Genomic DNA, 20,195 nt, shown 5'->3' on the forward strand with positions numbered 1-20,195 from the left:
CCAGGGAGTACTGGTATGTCACAAGAAACCGTGTAGAAAATCTTTTTTTAAGATACGGTCTCAAGGCTGGAGTGCAGTGGCGCTATCATCACTCACTGCAGCCTTGACCTCTGGGGCTCAAGGGATCCTCCCTCCTCAATCTCTCGAGTAGCTGGGACTATAAGTGCTACCACGCCTAGCTGATTTTTGTAGAGATGGGGTTTTGCGATGTTGGCGAGCTGCAGTGTGGTAATGTCTGTCTCTAAATTTTTCTCAACATACATATATATATATATATACACTAAATTGTTTTTGAAGCTCAGGATGGATTCACAATCTTCAATGGGCCTTATAGCTTTTACTCGGCAGCTCAGACATCACCAGTGTAAATCGTTACATGGAGTCATATAATACCCTTTGGATGTTCCAAACTCCGGTGAGTCATTGAATTACTGATGGGCCTCTGAGTTTCCAGTTTTGTTCCAGTGAATATTTTTATACATATCCCTAAGGTTTTTTTTTAAATTTTGTCACCCAGGCTGGAGTGCAGTGGGGCAATCTTGGCTTACTGCAACCTCTGTCTCCGGGGTTCAAATGATTCTCATGCCTTAGTCTCCCGGAATTACAGGCACGCACCACCATGCCCAGCTAATTTTTGTATTTTTAGTAGAGATGACGTTTCACCATGTTGGCCAGGCTGGTCTTGAACTCCTGACCTCAGATGAACCGCCCACCTCGGCCTCCCGAAGTGCTGGGATTACAGGTGTGAGCCACCACGCCCAGCCATATCCCTGAGTTTTAAATGACTAAAGTGAAATAGCTAGGTGAGGTGGTAAAAGAATTTTGAAATTTGATAGATACTGTCAGTTTACTTAATAAAAATCTACTAGTTGACACTTCTCGCAGCACTGCAGTGATACTGCCCCCCAACCCTGCAGACTACATTTAAATGAGATCTTGCTTAATTTGTGCTTCTGATACAGTATCTTTTCATGAAGATTGGTCATTTTATCTCCTTTGTGGAACTGTCTCTTTATATAAATTATTTTTCTGTGTACCATTTTTCTTATTAGTTTGTAAGGGTTCTTTCTACACTGATGGTGTTAAACCTATATGGCATTTTTAATATATTGTACAAAGTCCCAATTTTTTTTTTTTAAAGACAGAGTTTCGCTCTTGTTGCCCAGGCTGGAGTGCAATGGCATGATCTCAGCTCACTGCAATCTCTGCCTCCCGGGTTCAAGCGATTCTCCTGCCTCAGCCTCCCAAGTAGCTGGGATTAGAGGCATGTGCCACCACACCCAGCTAATTTTGTATTTTTCGTAGAGATGGGGTTTCACCATGTTGGCCAGGCTGGCCTCAAACTCCTGACCTCAGGTGATCCACCCGCCTCGGCCTCCCAAAGTGCTGGGATTACAGGTGTGAGCCACTGCACCCAGCCCAAAGTCCCATTTTAATGTAATCAAACATTTATCTTCTTATAGGAAAGTCTTCCGTGTGTCTTTATAAAGCTTTCAGTTTTTTCTCATGGCTTTGGTTAGGAAGGGTGTAGTGGCCTGGGGAGGGTGTGGTGTGAGTGACTTCCTGCACCATCATCTTAGGGCTGGCCAGAAATGCACACCCAGTTACACCTCAGACCTGAGTTCCTCAGCACAAGCCCCCAGGGGCCACGCCCCCCAAATACCCACGGCTCCCACCAGGTAGGGCTGGTGGTTCTCATCTGTGCCCACATCAGCACCTTTCTGAGAGCTGCAGTATGACACACGGGTGCTTGGTTCAGGGACCTGGGTGGTGCTGAGCCTGATACTGCAGGTAGCCAGGGCCGCCTGCTCCCAGGCCTGGCTGGTGACCGTACAAGGTGATGCTAACTTTAAAGTTCTATAACTTGGCAAGTTTCTGCTTTCCGTTGCTTCCTGATGGATCCTCCAGGGTGTCCCAGTGAGCAGCCCTAGCGACCGGGATGGGGGTGTGCTGCCCTTCCCAGCACCTGCCCCGCCCCTGCCCGCCACCCGGGCCAGCACTTCCAGAGCAGTGGAGGGTGAATGCTGGGAACTTAGAGGGGGCTCACAGGGCAGTCCCAGGAGTTCTGACCATCAAGCCTCGGGTCCTGTTCAGCTGGCGACAGGGGCCACTCCCTGCACACCGGGACGGAAGGGAAGACTGAGGAGGCCACACGCAGGGACAGGACCTCACCTCCCTGAAAGCATCAGCCGGCTTAAGAGAATCTGAAATTGTCACCACCCATCACAGAACTGGGCAGCGGCCTCCCTTGGCCACAGAGGCACCTGGAGTGCCCAGGCGGAGCTGAGGGGGACGCGCAACACCGACCTTCATGCGGTCATACTTGTCATCCACGTCCTGGAGCCAGGAGATGAACTGGCGGGCGTTGAAACGGTCACGCACTGACTTGTTCTCGTCACCCTGTGTGGAAACCAAACACCGAAGTTTCATCAGGAGCCCCAGAGACCGCTACGGGAAGGCATGCCAGCCTGAGGCCTGAGTGATGCTGCAGTGACCTTTCTCAAAGGAAAAACCAAAGGGGGAGCCTCATTCCACTGCCCACACACTGAATCACGTTCAAGGCATGGCAGGCGCCACCCTGCCCATCTCCCTGAACAGCTTCCCTAAAATGCACGTGGAGGCGGCTGGGCCTTTGTCTCCTGGGCACTGGGTGGCCGCAGGCCCCACCTCTGAGCTGGTCCCCAGCCCTGCCCCCATGGGACAGTCAGAGCTCAGCCCACTGCCAACTTCTGGGAGATACTTTTTTTTTTTTTTTTTTTTTTAGAGACAGTTTTGCTTGTTGCCCAGGCTGGAGTGCAATGGCGCCGATCTTGGCTCACCGCAACCTCCGCCAAGCGATTCTCCTGCTTCAAGCGATTCTCCTGCTTCAGCCTTCCTGAGTAGCTGGGATTACAGGCAGCCACCACGCCCAGCTAATTTTGTATTTTTAGTAGAGACGGGGTTTCTCCTGGGAGAGACTTTCTAGGTATGTCACTGTCCTGTGTCCTGGAGGGTGGACACGGATAAGATGTCCAGGCTCCTCCCCTTTTTAACGGGTTCATGGTGAAGCTGACGATGCCGTTTGTTTCTCAGAATATGTGGAGCACCAACGACACCTGCAGGGAACTCACTTTCCACAAAGGTGCCAAGAACAGAATAACGATCACAGGGAAAGGACAGTCTCTTCCGTAAACGGTGCTGGGAAAACTGGCTAAGCATCGCAGAAGAGTGAAACGAGACCCTAGCTCTCGCCACATACAAACATCCAACCAAAATGGATCAAAGTCTGGAATCCAAGACCTCAAATGATGAAACTACTACAAGAAAACACTGGGGAAAATCTCCAGGACATTGGCCTGGGCAAACATTTCTCAAGCAATACCCCCAAGCACAGGCAACCAAAGCAAAAATGGGATCACATCAAGCTAAAAAGCTTCTGCACAGCAAAGGACACAGTCAACAATGTGAAAAGACAGACACCCACAGAATGGGAGAAAATGCCTGCAAACCGCTCATCTCACATGGATTCAGAACCAGAACATATAAGGCATGCAATTAACTCAATACGAAAAAATCTAATAATCCCATCAAAAAAATGGGCAAAAGATCTGAATAGACGTTTCTCAAAGGAGACACACAAATGGCCAACAGGCATCTGAAAAGGAGCTCAACATCAAGGTTCATCAGAGAAATGCAAATCAAAACTACCATGAGACATCATCTCACCCCGGTTAAAATGGCCTTAATCCAAAAGACAGACAATCACAAATGCTCGCGAGGATGTGAGGAAAAGGGAACCCTCGTACCCCGTTGGTGGGAATGTAAATTAATACAGCCGCTATGGAGAACAGTTTGGCGGTTCCTCAAAAACTAAAAATTGAGCTACCATAGGATCCAGCAATCCCACTGCCGGGTATAGACCCAAAAGAAAGGAATCGGGGGCCAGGCACGGTGGCTCACGCCTGTAATCCCAGCTACTCGGGAGGCTGAGGCAGGAGAATCACTTGAACCCCGGAGGCAGTGGCTGCAGTGAGCTGAGACTGTGCCACTGCTCTCCAGCCTGGGTGACAGAGGAAGACTCAGAATCAAAAAAAGGAAAGGAATCAGTATACTGAAACGGTGTCCGCACTCCCATACTTAATGCAACTCCGTTTATTATAGCTAAGGCTTGTGTCCATCAACAGATGAATGGATAAAGAAAATGTGCTACATACACAACGGAGTACTATTCAGCCACAAAAAAGAATGAGATCCTGTCATTTACAAACACATGGATGGAACTGGAGGTCATGATGTTAAGTGAAATAAGCATAGAAAGACAAACATCACATGTTCTCACTCACTTGTGGGATCTAAAAATCAGAACAATTGAGCTCATGGACACAGAGTAGAAGGACAGTTACCAGAGGCTGGGAAGGGTTGTGGGGGGGGCTGGCAGGGAGGTAGAAATGGTTAATGGGTACCAAAAAAAAAAAAAAAAAAGAATAGATAAGACCTACTATTTGATAGCACAACAGGGTAACTGTAGTCAATAGTAACTGCATTGTATATTTTAAAATAACTTAAAAGAGTGTTAACTGGATTGTTTGTAACTCAAGGGCTAAATGCTTGAGGGGATGGACACCCATTAGAGAAATAAAGGGGGAAGTAATGCTTCCTTGGAAGGTGTTAGAGGCACGAGCTGGTCCTCCTCATTTTTGCTCTGTACAGAGCTGTCCTGACTGCCTGTCCGTCACAGCCTCTCAACTGTGGTGCGAGAATGCAAACTTATCAGCATCCAGCCCCCAGAGCATCATTTGGTCCAACCCATGTTTTCTTTAAAGAAAATCTGTCGGCTGGGTGCAGTGGCTCACACCTGTAACTCCCGCACTTTGGGAGGCTGAGGTGGGTGGATCATAAGGTCAAGAGATCGAGACCATCCTGGACATGGTGACACCCCGTCTCTACTAAAGATACAAAAAATCAGCTGGGCACAGTAGCACATGCCTGTAATCCCAGCTACTCAGGAGGCTGAGGCAGGAGAATCGCTTGAACCCGGGAACCAGAGGTTGCAGTGAGCCAAGATTGTGCCACTGCACTCCAGCCTGGCAACAGAGCGAGACTCTGTCACAAAAAAAAATAAAATAAAATTTGTCATTGTGTATATGAGGGACATTGATAAAATACATCCCCAAAGAAAGGAAGCTCTTTAATGCACAAAGAGATGTTTTCAACTAAACATCTGGGAGCCCCTGGCTGTCACCACACAGCAAAGCCTAGTGCGCTGCTCAGAACGGGGGGCACGTATTGAGGGCTCTTGGTGCGAGGTCTGGACACCGAGGCGGGAATGTGTTCCAGGCACGTCCCACTGCCCAGGATGTGGGGCCTGGGGCCCAGGGAGCCCACAGCCTGAGCACAGTGGGCTCCGAGGAGGAGGGAGGGGCTGATGCAGGCGAGGCAATGTGAGAGCCAGGGGTCCACGGGGCCCACATGGACAGGTCAGTGGTGGCTGGAGGATGATTTCTGAGGCAGGAGTCCCTGGCACATGGGCTGCTTGAAGGCAGACAGGAAGAGCTGCCTTGGGGAGAGCCACGGGGCCCTGGCCGCTCACATCCTATGTCCCAGTGGACAGAGCAGGACAAAGGCACGGGATCTGCAGGGGCGGGCGGGAGCCCCACAGCAGATGCGCAGGACAGTGACTGTAGTTCTGGGACCCTGAGTCCGGCCCGCCCTGGCCCAGATGAGCAGCACACCTGGGTGCGCGTGTCCCCTTAGCCACCCAGTGTCCCTGCTGTCCCCGTACGACAGCCCCTGAGGCCTGTGCTGTGAAAGCCCTCGATGTGGCAGCCCTGGGGGGCCTGAGAACAGCAGGTCGAGCCCAGCAGTTTAAACAGAAAATAATGCCAGCCCTGACACCCGTGAGAGGTAGGTAGGGGCAGGTGCTCCAACTGCATGGACAAGTGTTACGGACGGACTGAGGTGCTGAGGCCCAGCCCAGTGGCCCAAGGGCCTTGCCCGTGAGGGGAGCTGTCTGCTCTCTGCTGTAGCCTTCTTGGCTCCTTTCTGAGGCTTGCCCAAGGCTAGAGGCATGCAGAGGACTCTGTAGCCCCTGCAAGGCGCTGAGCACCTGGGAAGCTCCTGGTCAAAGTGCAGAATCTATAAAGGGGAGAGGAAGGGGGCGGGGTGCGGGCACTTGGACTCATGGGCCGGGCATGCAGATGGGCCCTACCTGGCTCTCCAGGGGCATGTTGTAGACTTCGGAGTCCAGCAGCATCGTGCAGGCGCTGAATGGCACTGCCTGGTTGGCGATGGTCCTGGCCGCCCGGCAGTGAACCCGCAGAATCTCCTGCTCACAGGACACGATCAGCTTCTCCTGGAGGAGGAGAGGAGTGGAGTGAGCTGGGACACAGCCACACTCCAGGCCCCGCTGTCTCAACACGACAGCCCCTGGGGCCTGCGCCGTGAAAGCCCTGGACGTGCCGCCCCCCTGCCTGTGCCAGCCCACTTACCCGCTCGATGCTGTGCTGTAGACGCAGCTTTCCCCGGACCGCCTCCTGCTGCCTGAACAGCTCCTTCAGGGGCTCCGCCAGGGAGGGAGGGGGTGCGATCTGCAGGCAAAAGGTGAGTGGGGGTTAGCTGGGGCTGTGGAACTGCATGAAGGATAGTCTGGAGTTCACGGGGGTCCCGACTCAGCCTCCCCACTCCTAGGAGCCTGCCCTGGAGGCCTCCTCCAGTCCCAGCAACACAGACACACCAGGAAGCTTCTAGGAACCCCTACGTGCTGGACACAGGAGAGCGGACACCCCCCCGCACAGCACCATGCAGTGAGGAGGCAGTGCAGGGAGAGGCGCGGGACAGTATCTGCGGGCCATCGTGTGCCAAGGAGGGCCTGAAACACAGGCATGAGCACCCTACTGTGCAGAGGCGATACAGCAAGATAGCAGGAGGGGGCTGGGGGTAGGCTGAGCTTCCTATGTTCACAGGGAGGGCCCATGCACCCCGGATCAGCCTTTCAACCAGGGTGTAACGTGCACAGTGGAATATGAAGGCTGACAGCCGAGCCGGTGGTCTTGCAGTGGCTTGGGGAAGGGAAGCGTGCGCTGGCCGAGGTCCCCGTAGGGGGCTTGTGGGCTGTGGGCCGGAAGCGCAGGCACTGCACTCCCACCAGCGGAAGGGTTCTCACAGAGGTGGGTTGGCCATTCTGAAACTACACGCACGCTGGAAGTGAACGAGGAAGTAAAGACAGCAGAGACCATCAGGACAAGGCCTCACACTCTTGGAGAAACAAGGGCCACACAGGAGCGGGGAGCCAGGCTGAGCCCCGCCGTGCAGTGGAGACCTCGGGCCCACAGGGAGTCAGGTTTCCAAAGCAGACCCAGAAAGCATGGCCGTGTGCTCAGGGGGCCACAGCAGTCGTGCCAGGGCCACCATTCCCCACAGGTAGACCCACACGGTAATGGCAAGGCGGAGCGGGGTGGCCAAGACCAGCTGGAACATCGAGGGGCCAGTCAGAAACAGCAGCGCACGGGGCAGATGGACAGGTGGACGCACAAGAAGGAGACCAGGAAGAGCTCCCGACAACCAAGGCTGGAGCGACTCATGGCACGAGACCAACGCTGGCGACGCTGGGCACCTGCAGGCCGAAGGGGCAGCTCCTCCTGACAGCAGAGCTCCAGTTAGCAAATACAGGAGGAGGAGGCAGGCCCAGCGCACAGGAGTGACTGCTGCAGACGAGAGCCGTGGACAGTGATGCGCATAGACAATGGGCTGGGAGAAACAGGCTCACACAGTCTCCACGTCTTCTCCAAGACACACACACCACAGAGGGAGAGACTTCAACTCACAGTGGACGGGCCTGACCAGGCCTCCAGGTCACGTCACCTATGACACCAGGAGCAGAAGGCCCCGCCTCATGCCTATAGGCTCCTGCCTAAGAACCATCATTGCAGGCCAGGCCTGGGGCCTCTGACCACACTGCTGACCGACACTGCCCAGAAGCTCCCAGCCAGGAGACAGGGCATGGGAGGGCCTGCCACAGCCTGGACGCACGGCAGGGTCTCGTCACCTCCACGGCTCCTAAGACACATTCTTAGAGGCTGGGCGTGCAGCAGGTGCATAAACCTATCTCTGCTGTTTTTGAACTTTTCTGCCCATCTAAAATCAGTTCAAAATTAATGATTTAGGCCGAGCGCAGTGGCTCACACCTGTAATCCCAGCACTTTGGGAGGCTGAGGCGGGCGGATCACAAGGTCAGGAGTTTGAGACCAGCCTGACCAACATGGTGAAACCCCTGTCTCCACACAAAATACAAAAAGTAGCCGGGCGTGGTGGGGGGCGCCTATAATCCCAGCTACTCAGGAGGCTGAGGCAGAATTGCTTGAACCGGGGAGGCGGAGCTTGCAGTGAGCCGAGATCATGTCACTGCACTCCAGCCTGGGCAACAGAGCGAGACTCTGTCTTTAAAAAAAAAAAATTTGATTAAAAAATTTAGCTAAGTCTCTCTAGTCCACAGACCTTACCCTGTTCAGCACCACATCCACCCTGCCCCAACAAGCTCAGCCCCCCAGTGAGGGTTCTGCATGTGGGGTTTCTGCTGAGATGGGGCCCGTCGGTGGCAGGGATTCTGTGGGCCACCTCCAAGGTGGGACTCAAGGTGGGACTGAGGCGAGCTCAAACGAATGCACAGCCCAGGACCGGGCACCACCCCTTCCTCCGGCTCAGCCCCAGGGCCGGCAGCTACAGCAGGAGCTGTGCCTTGGGCCTCAGGCTGCACCTGGAGCACCTGGCGCCTCTGCCTGCCTGGGTCTAGGTCTGGGGGGTACTCAAAAGACCAGGTGGGAGGTGCACAGCACATTCCCAGAATTTCTCAGATTGGCAGGATTCTAGTGGCTTTTTTCCCTGTATTTTCCAAATTTTCTACAGGAGTCAGACTAGTGTTACGATCAATTAAAACGAGAAAACAACAAAAGTACAGAAGGTCAGAAGGTCTTACTGAGGAGAGATCCTGGGGCAGGTTTTTCTGAATGTCATGACCCAACTGCTGTCTGTCTCCTGTGGATGAGCCTCCCCGGGGACGGCTGGGGTCAGGCTCGAAGAGAAGGGAAAGACTGCCGAGGTCACCGTGGGTGCAGAGCCCCTCGTGCTCCCTGGGAACAGAGCTCAGAGCTCGGCAGGGTGGGGCCCAAGGGCGCCCACTCCTGGATCCTGCACAACGTCCCTGACATGTCGGCCAGCAGCACAGACCCAGCCTCACCCTCAGGGCAAGCTCAGCAGACCCCATCATCCTCATCAGGGCAGTGCTGGGTAGCTGAGCCAGGTCAGGGCCAGCACAGCGAGGGGCTCTCAGGCGGCCTGGGCCCACAGAGCCAACGCGTGTGGAGGGCCCCTGGCTGTACCTCGCCCACCTGCGAGTTTCAGTGCCCAGGAATCCCCAGAAGGAAACGGCCATTGGTGACGGCGAGCCCGTTCTGGGCATAACACAACACACTCAAGCGAGACGGCTGCATCAACCACACCGTCCACTAGGCACAGCGTGAGTGGAGTCGCGTGGTCTGGGAGGAGACTCCAGGGAAGGGCCAGAACGCCACACGCTGGGGCTGGATGGACCCTGGGGAGCCTGAGAACAGGAGGGCAGGGGAGGCCATGCACAGCTCAGGCTGTCACCGAGGACAGACAGGTGGGCTCTGGCTCCACCAAGAGGAATCCCTGTGCCTGCTGGGAAAGACCCCAGTGGGTAGGAGGAGGTGGGAACCCAGTCAGGCCCTGCGGCCTAGGGCAGAGGGTGCACAGGGCAGGCAGCCCTCAGGAATGTGCTCAGAGCAGGGCCCCATTTGGAGGGATCTACTTTGGGCCCAGACGTAGCGCAAGGAGCTGGGGGAGTGGGGGTGATTCCAAGATGTTTCACCTGAGCCTGCAGAGGTAGGGATGATGCCTGGGGAACTGGGCTGACAGGGTCAGGTGGAACAAGGTGAGGCTGGGGGCCGAAGACCAACCTTCCCCAAGGGAGCTGCAGCTCTGCTGTCCCAGAAGCCCAAGGGAGGAGGTGGGGGAAGGGACTCATCCTGCGGGTATGGAGGCTCCGGTAACCCACGCGAGTCCAAGGGGGCGGGGCAGGGGCAGGAGACAGAGGGGGTGGCTCTCCTGGGGATGGCTCTCCTGAGGCCGTCCCGGTGGACGGGGAATGGAGAGGGGAGAGTGAGCAGCGTGAAGGGGGAGCCCCACACGAGTGGGACTGGGGTGCACCCAGGGTGAGGGGGAGGTCAGGAGACCAAGGCCGGGCACGGACCAGCTGGAGGAAGGACCTTGGGTCTGCAGAACAGCTGGGCAGCTTCCGGCTTTTGCCTTCACAGCAGAAATGGGGCTGTGTCTACTCAGGTGGGAGAAAGTCGAGAGAGGTCAAGGGCCAGGAATGGGACAAGATGGGCTGCAGGAAGCCGTGACTAGAGGCCCCGGACGCATCCCAGGGAGAGAAGGCAGTGGCTCCTGGGCCCTGCACTCACCACGGGGATGTGGAGCTTGCTGAGCGGCTTGCCGTCCAGGAGGTAGGAGCCCGTGTAGGTGACGTACTCGGCGTAGCACTGGGGCGCCTGCGGCGTGATGCAGCACAGGATCTTGCGTTTCTCCTCGATCTTCTTCCTGATCTGCAGGTATTCGAAGTAGGGGTTGGCCCTGTCGCTGTGGTAGGGCTCGATGGCGTCCAGCTTGATGGCGTCCACGATGGCGGCCAGCGTCTGCTGGATCACCTCCCGCGTCTGCTGCGTGGACGTGTTCAGCTGCTGCTGCAGCTGTTGGGTGGAGCGCTGAAAGCGGCGTTTGCGCGGATGCTGGGCCTGGGCGTCGTCCTCCTCGGAGCCGCGGGCCTTGGCCCTGGTGACGGGGGCAGGGGTGGGGGCGCACTCCTTCTCGGAGGGGGGCGGTCCCTGCTTGCTCTGGTTCGCGAGCATCTGCGCCCGGTTCCTGGTCATGCGCTGAGGGATCTCCTCCACTCTGGGGGCCTTCGGGGCTTCGGCCGTGGGTTTTGGTTCCGGTTCTGTGGCTTCTGGCTGGATGCCGCCGGGAGGGCCTTCAGCTGGGGCGGCAGCACGGGAAGCCTCAGTGTTGTCCTCGGGGCCAGCACTGTCCGCAGCCTGAGCTTGTGCCACAGTGTCCACGGGGGGGCCGTCGGGGACACACAGGGACGCGGCGGGGGGGCCTTCAGCCTCAGCCCCCTGGTCTCCGCTCCCCAGTGGGCGCTGTTCAGGGGGAACGGGCGTGGGCTCCACGCTGGAGTCCAGATCCCCATGGGTCCTCTCTTCTGGCACCGTCTCTGCCTCCACCGTAGCTTCTAGAGCCACGTCCAGCTTTGGCTCCTCTGAGGGCTCAGGCTCCAGCTCTGCAGGGAGCCGGGTGGAGGCCTGGTCAGGAGGCAGTGCCGGCTGCTCCTCAGCCACTACGGTGGAAACATCCCCACCGTTTATGACCACAGGGGCCCCCGGAGGGATCTTTTCTGGAGGAGCAAGACTTTCTTCTACGGGTTCTGTTTCAACATCTGCGGCATCTTTAGTCTGCAGGGGAAGCTCCGGGAGGGAGAAGGGCCCCAGGTCCAGGTCGTCCTCGGGGCCCGCGAAGGCGTCTGCCCAGGGCACCGGCTCCACCTGGCCGAGGTTAGACAGGCTGTGGCTGCTGTCCAGGAAGCTATTTTCCAGGGGCCCCAGAGCCTCCACCTGAGCCACAGCGGCTACGCAGGCGGGCTCAGGGGCCACGTCCAGCGGGGCTTCCGGAAGTGACTTGCAGTTGCTGAAGAAGGACTCCAGCCCGGAGGGAGGCGCGTAGGGAGCCGCCTCTGAGGCGGAGATGGCGGCGGGGACAGCTTCCACTCCGTCTTTGACGTCCTCCAGTCCTGGCTCAGCGACGGGCAGCGTGTACGGGGCAGGAGAGGCGGGAGGGGCGGGGTACGGCGCCTCTGAGGCGCCGAAGGGCCCTGGGGTGGCAGAGTGGAGGGGGTCCGGGGGGCAGAAATGCTTTGGGGACTCGGGGAATCTCTGTGGAGACTTCAGCAGGAGGTCTGAGCCCACAGGCCAGCTGACAGGGTTTTCAGAGGTGCTCCCGATCAGGCTAGAGGCAAGGGCCTGCTCGGAGGGGTGGGCCCACTCAACAGGCTCCTCGGTGATGACGGCGCTGAACGGACCCTCGTCCAGCGGCTCCAGGTAGCTGGGCTCCGGGGGGATGATGGCGGCCGTCGCCTGCTGGTCCTCGGAGGTGTCCAGGTCCGGGGGAAGGGCCCCTTCGAGGGAAGGAACCAGCAGCTCAGCTCTGGGGGAAGGGGGAGGTTTTGCTTGTAAACTTGAGAAGACGCCCTCTGGAGACGGGGTGACAGTGACGACGGCAGCCGGCGGGCAGCGCAAAGCGTCAACTTTGGGCGATGGGAGGCCATAGTCTGGGGAGTAGTACCCTGGGGACAAGCAGGCAAACTTCTCCGCGGGCACCGGGGGCAGGGGCGCCCTGTCTTCCATCGAGTGTGGCACAGGAGAGTCGTAGCTGGAGGCAGCAGGAACGCTCTGCTGCCTGAAGAGCTTGTCTCCGACGCTGAACTCTTCCTCGGGGGTCCTCCTAATGTCGACAGAGACCGAGCGGTAAAGGTTTGTGGAGAGAGGCCTGGCAGGAGCCTGGCTGGCGTTTTCCGAAAGCCCACTTGAAGCCACGGAGAACCTGTCGAAAAAGGAGGGGGAGCAGGCGCTGGTGGGAGCTGTGGGCACAGGCGTGGAGTGCTGGGAGTCGGCGCAGTCGAACACGAGGTCCGCGTAGTCATCGGTGCTGCAGGACGGGGTCCTGGGCGTGTGCATCACCTCCTCGTAGCTGGGGCAGGATAGCACCGACGTAGGGGTGGGCACGCCAGTGGGCCGGCTCTGGTCAGGCCTGGGAGACGCAGGCAGGACCTCTTTCATGTGAGGGCCTGCCAGCCAGTCTTTGGAGTCTGCACCTGATCCTGGGTGTAGCTTATTTTCTGCGGCAGGTGGAATAGGAGTCGACTCTTTGAGCTTTTTGTCTTTAAACGGAGGGTCCAGCCCCGGCGGTTTCTTAGCAGGAACGTCCAGACCCTTCTTCCGCCCGTCGTCTGCCGGCTTCGCCTTCTCCTTGAGCTTGGGGTCTCCGGACCGGTGCCTCAGCTTCTCCATTTGCTTCATCCTCTCCTTGTGCCGCTTGTGGCGCTCCTCGATCTCCAGGTCCTTCTGAGAGAGCATCCTCTCGAAGCTGGTCATCATCAGGTCGCCGTCCCCCAGGAGCTTCTCCCTGGGCCTGGCGTCTTTCTTGCCTGGGTCTTTGGACGGCGCTACCTTATCATTCCCGTTGCTCATCTTCACTGGGTCGCCCTTTTCTTTCTCTGCACTGTCCTTGAATTTCTCCTTCAGTTTGGCGTCGCTGAGCCTCGGGCCCTCGTCCCTGGACTTGTCTTTGAGCGCGCGGGGCGGGCTGTCCTTGTCCCTGGTGGCGGGCTTCTGCTCGTCCCTGTGATGCCGCAGGAGCTCGTCCCTGTGATGCCGCAGCAGCCCATCCGCATGCCTGTCCCGGTGCCTCTCCTTCTCGTCTCTCCATTTCTCCCTGTGTTTCTCTCTCTTCTTCTTCTCTTTTAGGATGTTGATGGCACTAGATCCATAAGGCTTTAGTTCCTTTTCTATTTTCTTGGAAGGTTCTCTCTCGGAATCATTTTTATCTTTCTTTTCGGTAGAAAACAATTCAATGGTTTTATCTAGCTCATCTTCTATGTCAGCCTTCATGTTGTAAGAAACTCCGTAAGCATCCGCCTCCAGGAAGTCCTTTTCGTACTGGCCGGAGTCCTTCCTGCTACCGCCCTCCTTGTAATCTTCACCCTTCTCTTTCTTCTCGGCCTTCTCTTTCTTGGCTCGCTCTCGGTCGTGGCTCTTCTTGGATGAAGATGAGGAGTGTCTGTGCCTCTCCTTCTCTTTCAGCTTCTCAGGGAGGCAGGCGCTCTCCCTCGGCTTGTCGTCTCCAGGTGGCTCCGTGAAAGAGACCTCCAGGAAGGCAGTCAGCCCCGGCTCCTGCCCTCGGTCAGTGAAGCTGTCAGAGGAGACCTCGCTGATTTTATCATTGGAGTCTTCTCTGTACTCATGGAGAGCCTCTTCTTCCAACTTTTCAAGCAGGCTTTTTTCCGTGTCGGCACTTCTCGAGGACTTCCTCTCCTTGGAATGTTCTTTGTCCGACTTCTCTTTGTGTTTGCCTTTAGCCTTGTCTTCAGCAGCGTGCTTCTTTTCAGCCTTCTCAGGGAGCTTCTGTTTATTTTTCTTGTCTTGCGTGGAGTCCACTGAGGCTCTGTCCTTCCTGTCCTTGTACTTTTCTGTGGACTCTTTATCCTTCTTCTCCTTGTGCTTTTCAAAGACTTTCTCTTTTTTGTCTCTCCCCCCGTCGGCAGCCCCTCGGTCCTTTCTCCTGTCTCTGGGCTCCTTGTCCTTCTGCCTCTCAGGGTGCTGCTTGTCAGAAGACTTCCTGTGTCTGTCGGAGGCATAGGCCTCCCGCCCTTCCTCCTTCTCCTGGAGGCCGTCTGTCCTTGGCAAGTCGCTGGCCTCTCCCATCTTGAACCCGCTCCCCATGCAGCTGTCTCTGTCGTCCTCACTCTCATCTGTGAAGATGTCTGCGATGTACCAGCTTTTCTCTTTGCCTTTCTTGTCATCTTTTTTTTCAGAGAAGTCTTCCGAGATGATCCCAGGGAAAGCCTTCTCCTTCTTCTCTTTCCCTTGGTCGAGAGATGCTTTCCTTTCTTTGTCTTTGCCATGTGTGTCTTTATGTTTTTCCTTGGTATCTTTTTTCTCTTTAAAACATTTATCAAATTCTTTGTCCTTCTGACATTTTTCCAGGATCGATTTCTCACTTTTGTCCTTGTCACTGGACTTCTCTTTGTATCTTTCTGGTTTTGTCTTCTCCTTCCTTTCCTTATCAGGGCCGTCCTTCTTCTCCTTCTCCCGTGCTAGGTGATGCCGTTCCCACGGCTCCAGGCCCTTCCCAAAGTCGCAGTCGGACTTGTCCTTGAAGCCGCTCTCGCAGCCACACTCCTTCAGCTCCTCCCGGTGCACCTCCTCGGGCTTGGCCCTGCCGTCCCTGCGCTCCTTGCAGCTCTCCAGGGCGTCCTTTCTGTCCCGCCCGGCCTCTGCGGACTCTCTCCTTTTCTTGTCCTTTTCCAAAAGGTAGCCAGGGACACTTTTATGCTTTTCAGTCTGCTCTTTCCTCTTCTCGGAGTTTTTATCCAAATAGTCCCTGTCCTTCTTTCGGAAGAAGGGCTCTCTGTAGTCTCGCTTCTCCCGGGCCCGACTGTCCCGCCTCCTCTCCTTGCTGTCCTCCTTCACCGTCTCCAAGATGAGCTTGGCCACAGAGTCGCTCTTCATGTCCCTGTAGTCTGTCACTGGCGAGTCCCAGCTGTCCTCCCCTTTAAAATCAAAGGATGAGTCGGACAAGTCAGAAAACCACCGATCTCGCTGATCGTCAGAAAGGCTAAATTTGGTGTCTTCATTCTCCAGAAACTGATTTTTGTTACAATATTCGTCAAAAGCAGAATCTTCCCTATAAACCTTTTCTTTTTTGAGTTTTTCTTTATCTTCTTTAAAAATCTTCTCCTTCTCTTTTGAAATTTTGTCCTCTTTTAAATCATTCTTCTTCTCTAATTTTGAGGGCCGGTCTTTTGACTTCTTCTTTCTCTCCTCTTTGTACAGTCTCAGTTTTTCTTCTTTCGGAGACTTTTCCTTCAGCGATTTCTCCTTTTCTGCTTTATTCGAACGGTCTTTCTCTTCTCGGAAAGACCTGCTGATGTCTTTGTTCGTGTCTTTGATTCTCTTCAGTGATTTTTCATCTTTAAAGAGCCATTCTTTTTCTTCTAATTTCATTTTGCTAAGTTTCTCTTCTTTTTTAAAGTGGTCGCGATCATGCTTTAACACTTTCAGCTTGTTTTCAGCGGAAAGATCATTCTCTAAAAGTATAGCCTTATCTGACTTCTGCTTGGAGTCGTCATATTCATAAGTAAAACTTTTCAACTTCAGCTCTTGGCTGATGGAACACTGTCCCTTCTCCTTGTTTTTGTGTTTGTGTTTTGTTTTATGTTTTTTGACAACTTTCCCCTCCTTGTCCAGTTTGGGGACAGCGCCCTCCGTGCCGGACAGGAAGGGGCTCTTCTTCTCCGACAGGGAGGCTCGCTTCCTGGGCTCCTGCCTCTTCCTCACTGGCTTCAGCGATTCCACACTGGAGCCCTCAGAGGAGTAGTCAGACTCGCTTGTCAGTCTCGTCCTTGTGGAGTCTGATAAAGAACTGACCTCTGACCAAGCCGGGGAAGAAATGGTTTTCCAATTGTCTGTCCGCCAGTGCTTGGTGTGCTGGTCTGTGTGGCTGGGGTTCTGCTTCTGGGCGGCAGAGCTCCCGTGAGACGAGGTGGAGGAGGCGGAGAGGGAGCTGAACAGGGAGGGGTCCTTCAGCACCAGCGGGGACCCCTTGAGGCAGCCGGAGCTCCCCAGAGAGTCCCCGTCGTCCTCCCCACTCTCCGAGGACTCGCTCTCCGACTCCGAGGAGCAGAACTTGTCGCTCCGCTTTCCGAAGCGAACCTCTCTGCCTTTTGTTTCTTTCTTTCGCTTCTTTTTCACTTTATTTTTTTCCTTCTGCTGCTTGGCATTAGAAGGCTCTCGTGTCTTACTACCAGGCAATATCGTATGTGCCGAGAGTCTCAGCTTCTCTCCTGTCCCCACGGTGACACTCGCGTCCTCCTCGTCCGACGTGTCTGACAGGATACGATGGGACGCTTTCTTTGGTGCAATCGTGTTATTTTTAGTGTAACTTTTAACCTCCATTTTGGGTATAGAGATAAAACTATTGGATTTCGTTTCTTTTCTGTAGTCCTTTTTCAACAGGTGCTTGTCGTCCACCGGAGGAACCCTGTCCTGCTCGTCGTCCTCGTCAAACTCATACTCGTCCTTGACGGGAGCTGTGGCCTTCTGTGGCTCTGGGTTCTTGGCCTTGTGCTTGAGGCCTTTTTCGAACTCGGAGTCCGTGTTGTTGCCGTCGACTGAACTGGAAGGTGCGAAGGATGGTGCGTCTTCCTCTTCTGAGCTCTCTGTTGGAGGCAGGAAGCGAGAGGTCACAGGCAGGCTCAAAACAGCTCTCCCCAGAATGGCAGAGAGGGGGGCTCTGCAGATGTGCCCTGTGGCAAGGCTCCCACCCTGCCTCTGCAGAGACACTTTGCTCGACTCATGGAAACCAGCCACAGGCAGGAGGAAACCAGACAGAGCTCAGCTCATACACAGGGCTGGCATCTTAGAAGTAAGATTGCAGGCTTCTCGGCAGTGACACACCTGGGCGGGGTCTCCCGCAGTCCAGAAGCTCCCGTAAGCCCCCAGCATCCGAGGAGGAGCTGATCAGAGGAGCAACACTGTGCAAACACCACAGGGCAGCTCCTACCATCCCTGCATAAAAGAACAGGCAGCTCAGGTGGCCGTGACTTACCCGTCGAGCTCTCCTCGCTGGAAGTGTAAGTGCCTTTGCCTAACAGGAGGTTCACCATCGTGGGGGAGTTGGCCACTTTCAGCGGCGTCTCGCCTTTCCTGTTGCTCTGCTGCGGGTTCCCTCCGTACCGCAGCAGCAGCTTCACCACCTACAAGACAGTAACACCCGCGTCAGGGACTGCTGGAGAAGCACAACTCCTCTACCGTTCCGCATAACACGGCAGCCCCTTCAGAGAACCCTGGGGTTCGACCCGAGAGCAGCCCCTCACGGTCTGAGGGTGGGGGAGCTGAGCGCACAGGGACTGCCTGGCGAGACTCTCGGTGCGGCGGGCGAGGCCGTGGCTCCTCTGTGGGAAGGGCTGCAGCCACGGGGGCTCCCGCACCCCTCCTGTGCTCTCCTTCAGAAGGGCTCTGCCTCCTTTGGATTTTTTTCCACCATTTCTCCGTTGCTGCGAGTAGACGACTTCCCAGGAATCTTCTCACGAAGGCTCTCCCCTCCCGCCAACAGTGAACTCCTCAGCAGAGTGGTGCCGGAGTGGTCGTGGAGGGCTCAGGCAAGAGGTTAGGGAGAAGTGTTATGGAAGGGGTGGGGGGGACAGAATAGAGGAAACAAAGACCAAGTTTCTGCAAGCTGCTTTATTTTTTATTTTCATTTACATTAGAAAATAATCTCTCCCTTGCTTGATTTTACAAGGGTAAGGGGGGTCACATAAATGACAAGAGACAACCATGGTGACACTTGCACAGCTCTGTCCAGCTGTTCATCACCAGCAACCTGGATTTCCTATGCCCAGAACAGCAATGCACTGAACTCAAGTACAAATTAAATTTAATCCCAACTTTAGTCCAGTCTGAGATTAGAGCATTCAAAGAATCTGTCATAACGTTTACTATAGACTCGTCGCCCACAGAATCAGTTGCCAGTTCGTGTGTGACGTGTTCTATTGTTGAATCAGCACAGAGTTCTTATGTGTGTGTTTTCTATGGTTACTACACAAAACCTCAGGCTTACAATTGTGGAGGTCAGAGGTCAAGGTGCTGGCAGGGCAGGGTCCTTCCTTTCCTCCATCATGGGGGCTGCTGGCAGAATTCAGTTTCTTGCAGGGCTGGGACGGAGGTCCCCAGTCCCAGCTGCTAGGGGCCACCACACTCCTCGGCCCTCCTCTAAGGCCAGCGGCACAGGTGCGGCCCTCCTCGGGTTCTAAGCTCTCCTGCTTCTGGCATCTCTTGGACTCAGCAGGAAAGGCTCTCAAGCTTTAAGGGCCCACGGGGCTGCCCTGGGCCTGCAAGATGACCTAGGAAAATCTCCCCATGTGAGGCACTCACAAGGTCTGGGGGTCACAACACGGGCATCTTGGGGGCCATTATCCTGCCTACCTTGCCGTAATTCCAGGGTCCTTGACATTTTTCATAATAAAAAGTTTAAAAGTGGTAATTACAGAAGTATAAAGCTGCATCGGATGCCCCAGCCCCATCACCCTCCAGTGCCATTCCCCTCACACCTGCCCTCCCCCTGCAGCTCTGAGTGAATCCCAGACACTGCAGAGCCTTTTCCAGTTCATGTCTCTGGAAGAGCCCATAAAAAAGAAACAGTATAAACCATAATGCCATTCATTATCTTACCCAGAAGTTTAACGGTCATATTTTAACATCAAATATGGACTCGGTGTTCTGAGTTCCCTGCTCGTCTCAGTCTTCAATCCACCCCCCACCCCACAGGAACAAGCCATTTCTCAAGTGCTGTGGGCTCCAGGACCTCCGGCAATAGCCAGGCAGGGCTTGCTGCAGAGGAGCACGACGGGCACCGGCAGATGTGGCCCCGTGTGACCCCCCAGCCTTGCTGTCCTGCCTGCAACCAGGGGCTCTCCACGGAGCTCTGGTGAAGACATCGGTGAGACCCGCCCAATCTCCAGGCAGCACCCCTGCTTTCCGGCAGGATGGGGCTGTCAGGCACACCACGACCTCTCTCGGCCCCCACAGAGGCTGAGACCTCTCAGTGCCCACTGCTCCTGGGTCGGCCACAATGGCCACTTTCTAAATCTTGAGTCTATGGTCCTGTGCACTGGCCACACCTCTTGGTGTTACCTCATTCCAGACGAGGGTGGGTCTGCCTTGCAGGTCTAACAGTCCCACAGTGGTGACGGGGACTGGCAGCAACTCCTGCAGGCCTCCTTCCACTTGGTGTAATCCTTCACCTGCTCAAATCCAACCAGACCTACACGGCTAGCGGATACGAGCCTTTCATAGACGGCACTTGCTGGGAAACCTGTGAGAGGCCGTCCAGGCTGACCCAGGAGGGGATAGCTAGGGGCAGACAGAGGGCACAGCTCGGCCTTCAGGGTGGACAAGGCGAAAACTCGCTTTCCTGTGCCCCACACCATGGAACCGGCTAGCTACGGGGACACAAAGCTACAGAACCACCCAGATGCCAGGACAGGCCGGATGTGTGAAGGATAGGGGGATGCCAACCTTGTAGTGCCCGTTGTTGGCAGCGTCGTGCAAAGGCGTGTCGTCATCTAGGCCCTTGGTGTTCACCTCCGCACCTGCAGCCAGCAGCTGCTTTGCGACGTCGTAGTAGCCCCGGTTACAGGCCTCGTGCAGCGCCGTCCAGCCTGGAAACAGACACTCAGGACGTACGTTATTTAATCCTTGCAACTTCCCTCCTGTCTCTGGAGGCAGCACCCTGAGGATGTGCTAAAGGGTGGGGACAAGTCAGGTGGGGAGCTGCCCTCTAGTGAGGGCTGCAGTTTAGGGAAGCAGGTGCTG

The 20,195-nt window shown here is 55.7% G+C and overlaps 1 protein-coding gene across 24 annotated transcripts in view; it reads right to left on the reverse strand.

The window, feature by feature from the left end:
- The window catches only part of ANKRD11 (ankyrin repeat domain containing 11), a 218,310-nt gene that overhangs the window by 1,489 nt on the left and 196,626 nt on the right, over positions 1–20,195 (reverse strand). For all 24 annotated transcript variants that reach the window (XM_024233246.3, XM_024233240.3, XM_054534315.2 and 21 more), the window contains 6 exons: positions 19,899–20,041; positions 17,431–17,578; positions 10,458–17,041; positions 6,468–6,566; positions 6,188–6,331; positions 2,308–2,400 (listed from right to left, as the gene is read on the reverse strand). In XM_024233246.3, the coding sequence (XP_024089014.2) occupies positions 2,308–2,400; positions 6,188–6,331; positions 6,468–6,566; positions 10,458–17,041; positions 17,431–17,578; positions 19,899–20,041 (7,211 nt within the window). The remainder of the gene's footprint in view (positions 1–2,307; positions 2,401–6,187; positions 6,332–6,467; positions 6,567–10,457; positions 17,042–17,430; positions 17,579–19,898; positions 20,042–20,195) is intronic.

This window comes from Pongo abelii, chromosome 18 (genome assembly GCF_028885655.2).
Source record: "Pongo abelii isolate AG06213 chromosome 18, NHGRI_mPonAbe1-v2.0_pri, whole genome shotgun sequence".
Lineage (NCBI taxonomy): Eukaryota > Metazoa > Chordata > Mammalia > Primates > Hominidae > Pongo > Pongo abelii.